General features: G+C 35.0%; 1 protein-coding gene across 1 annotated transcript; it reads right to left on the bottom strand.

Annotated features, from left to right (window-relative positions):
• Nucleotides 1-1,124: 1,124 nt before the first annotated feature.
• Nucleotides 1,125-3,229, bottom strand: LOC18589177 (PTI1-like tyrosine-protein kinase At3g15890). Its single transcript, XM_007014038.3, has 4 exons — nucleotides 3,159-3,229; nucleotides 2,882-3,032; nucleotides 2,534-2,796; nucleotides 1,125-1,957 (listed from the first exon to the last, which is right to left on the bottom strand). Exons 1-4 carry the CDS (start codon nucleotides 3,203-3,205, stop codon nucleotides 1,270-1,272), a joined length of 1,149 nt encoding a protein of 382 aa, XP_007014100.3. The 5' UTR covers nucleotides 3,206-3,229; the 3' UTR covers nucleotides 1,125-1,269.
• Between the last annotated feature and the right edge of the window lie 427 nt (nucleotides 3,230-3,656).

The raw sequence follows: 3,656 nt of genomic DNA, 5'->3' as shown, positions 1-3,656 counted from the left end.
TGAATTGTTCAAATGGTTGGTATTGATTATGACAGTATGTGGATCCAAATATGGAGTATGTCAAGGCTTACTCGTCGGAGCTGCATTTTCCTGACCCGAGGAGAATGACGCAGGAGCGTCTAGGATTGTATTTTATTTAATTTAGTTTTTACTAATTTTAGTTGATTTAGGATTTATTTTCTTTATTCTATTAGGATTCTTTTCTTATTTTTATTAGGATTTTAATACTTTTAAGAAATAGTATTTGATTAGGATAGTCATGTTCTATTTAGGAATAGAACACCTATTTTATTTAAATATCTTGTTAATTATTTTAATTGTATAAGATAACTAGAAGTGGAGTTTATTAGGATATGGGCCTATAATACTATATTAAGACCCTTAAGCTTAGTTATTATACACATTCAAGTTGAGAGTTAATAAATAATATTTTCTTAAGAAGGAGTGCTTATTTCTCTAAACTTTTTTTAAAGAGTAAGAGGTTTTAGTATCTTTGGCCTAGCCAACCAAAGTGGGATTTTGGCTATTCTTTATCTTAGTAGGGTTTTCTAACCTTGCCAAGATTGGTGATTCACCTTAGTGGGATTTTCAACCTCGTCACGATTGATGTCTTTCACAACGCCCAGGTGTCTTTAACAACGGCCCGACGTCAACATATGCGACGGAAAAGAAAAAAGCTGAAATGGATGATGACGTTTACGAGGTTGCTTGTCGCGAGAGTTTACGCTATTATGAGTAGGAGCTAAAGAAGCATGAAGAGGGCTGCATTGGAGCTAATAAGGTAGGGCTATCTCATGCCAACTATGAGACAGATTTGGACATTGACATGAATTTGCCTCGGACTGTGACAGTGATATGGGGTTTTACGTTTAACTTTGATGTGTTTATCATCTACAAATAATGTGAACCAGATGAGTCGGTACGTTTGAAGTGTTGAACTTTGCCACCCCTCCGTTGAATAATATTTTGAAAGTTTATCTTAAAACAAAAGGAATTAGATGGAGAAAGTAAAACCCCAATCAAACTAATTTGATCTTATTAGTTATCAATGTCTCAAATTTTCAATGGTTGTCCTATGTCAGTGATTGATCAAATTTAATGAATATAACAAAATGGTAATAAATTATAATGTCCTCCCACTTTGTCAAGGACAAAACTATGTATATATCAAGCAACAATCTTTCCCAAACCATATTCTACTGACATAGAGTAAACATGTGCCTCGTTCATATCAACAAAATCAAGAGTAGTGCAAGTAATTAAACTTTCTCAAACATTTTTTGTTGTTTTCCTATCTCCATAGCGCCTGTAAGGGTCTTGCATCTTCTGGACTTCCATGGCACCAAATACTCCATAGCTTTCCTCTGGACCACCATCATCATCATCATCACTTGTTTGATCAAGTGCCAGTAATTCTTCCCTATACTTGACGCTATGCATTCTCGTCTTCATCACCTTGCCTCTACTGTCATACCCTTTTAGCATACCAACCACTTCCTTCATGCTTGGCCGCTTCTCAGGTTCATTTTGCACGCAAAGAGCAGCAACATTTATGGCTTGTTTCAATTGGTTTTCATCGAAATTTCCTCTAAGCTTTGGATCAACAAGGTCTTTAAACCTCCCTTTAGCTATAAATGGCTCTGCCCATTCAGTTATAGTCCTCTTCACACCACCAGGCAACTTTTCTATAGGCTTTCTTCCTGTGAGAAGCTCAAGCAAGAGAATACCAAAACTATAAACATCGCAACTTTCGGAAACCTTTCCCCACATGGCATATTCCGGTGCCAGGTATCCTAAAGTACCCTTAACACGGGTCGTCATGTGGCTCACACCTTCTGGGATTAGTTTCGCAAACCCAAAATCAGCAACCAACGGTTCAAAATCTGAATCGAGCAGCACATTACTTGCCTTAATGTCTCTATGAATGATGTGTGGTGTTACCTCATGATGCAAGTACCTAACATTGGCAACCATAGTTAGAGAATGTTTTAAACATTTCTAAGTGACCTCAATTTTGTTTTAACTTTCTGCCATTTATTTGTTTTTTGTCAAAAATTAAAAAGTAAATAACAAAAATATCAACACAATGAAATTTATTAAACTCCAAGAATTTAAAAAATATGGACGAAAAATTATTATATATACAAAATGTTTTAGATTTCTATAAATAGCGGTGACCCTTTAATATATATATATATATATATATATATATATATGTATATATATATATATATATGTATATAATTTTAATAATGGAGAACCACTCCGCAGTACCTATGACACCATCAATTTAAAATGTGAGTCTACGCTTCTTGACATTAATTTAATTTCCTTATACAGCAGATTACCTTGTTTGGATCGAAGCAGTATATATGTTATTGGTCTAACCATTTTAATTGGTAGCTAAAGAAACTGGAGATCTGATAAGACCTGTGCACTGGGGTATGCCAAGTTGCAATTCAGAACTATGTAAATGCTCTATATGCTTAACCATGTAGCCATTTTTTTATTAACAGACAAGAACCAGACTTACAATATGCCTTCTGCAGAGCCAATAGCAATCTTCATTCTCCTTTTCCAATCTAATAGAACCTCACGAGAATATTGACCGTGCAGATGAGACAGCAAACTCAGATTTGGCATGTAATCATAAACTATGAGCCTTTGATCAGTACCAACGCAGTAACCCCTTAGGCCCAAGAGGTTCTTGTGCCTAACCCTTCCAAGAACTTCAACTTCCACTGCAAATTCCATTTCAGCTTTTGAAGTCATGGCTTTTAATTTCTTAACAGCTATCTGCATAGAATCAAGAAATTAAAACCATTTAGCACAATGGCCTAACAAAAAAATAAAAAAATAAAAAACAGGATGACATGAATACCTGAAGGCCGTCACTGGTTTTACCCAAGTAAACACTTCCAAAGCCACCTTCTCCTAGCATGTTATCGTCTCTGAAACCATTAGTAGCCGTATGCAACTCTTTGTATGTGAATATTCTCCATGTTGTATTCCCTGGAGTAACCACGCTTACCCTAAAAAGGCAATGGCTAAATTTTTCAGCATAATCTAAAGGAAAACATTACTCATCTACAAGATTGCTACTAGATAAGCACAAATTTAGCTCAACAGATGAATCAAAATTTGAGTTTTTTGCATACCCTTCATCAACCTTGTCTGAACTACAGCAACATAAGGCTGATCCCATAGCTTTTGGCAATGGGTTGTTACCAAAATTCAGCTGAGTTTCTCAATTGGTAGTTTGCCTTTTTAAACCAGACTGAAGGCATATCTGTAATTTCTCACATGAGACCAGGCGCCGCCCTTGGCCGGCTTGTGTGTCATAAGAAGTAGCTTCGACGGATATAACTAAGTGCAACATGTGTGGAATAAATGAAATTATTAGTACAAGAATTAATATACTTGTACTTCTTGAAGATATATAATATGCTTAATTCAGAGGAATGTAACTATGTAAGGAATAGGTACACTTTGCAATTATAATTTAGAGGCTTTAAAATTTAAATCAGTGATTAATTAACAAGTAGTAACAGTAAACAAATTTGTCCATAAGTATTGTATGAGGAAGATTCAATGCTCTTCTAATTTAGAGGCTTTTTTGAATTATTATAAACTCTTTTTTATTTATGTAGTACAAG

This window comes from Theobroma cacao, chromosome 9 (assembly GCF_053813885.1).
Source record: "Theobroma cacao isolate CCN51 chromosome 9, ASM5381388v1, whole genome shotgun sequence".
NCBI classification, from domain to species: domain Eukaryota; kingdom Viridiplantae; phylum Streptophyta; class Magnoliopsida; order Malvales; family Malvaceae; genus Theobroma; species Theobroma cacao.
Note: the sequence above shows the minus strand (reverse complement) of the source record. Positions and strands in the feature narration are given on the sequence as shown.

What these genes read in the sequence shown, in the direction of transcription:
- LOC18589177 (XM_007014038.3), bottom strand. Translation starts at nt 3,205, where the DNA reads ATGGGATCAGCCTTATGTTGCTGTAGTTCAGACAAGGTTGATGAAGG. An exon ending in TCAGACAAGGTTGATGAAGG is followed by an intron (nt 3,033 to 3,158) that starts GTATGCAAAAAA and finishes TTGCCTTTTTAG; the next exon opens with GGTAAGCGTGGTTACTCCAG. An exon ending in GGCTCTGCAGAAGGCATATT is followed by an intron (nt 1,958 to 2,533) that starts GTAAGTCTGGTT and finishes TGCCAATGTTAG; the next exon opens with GTACTTGCATCATGAGGTAA.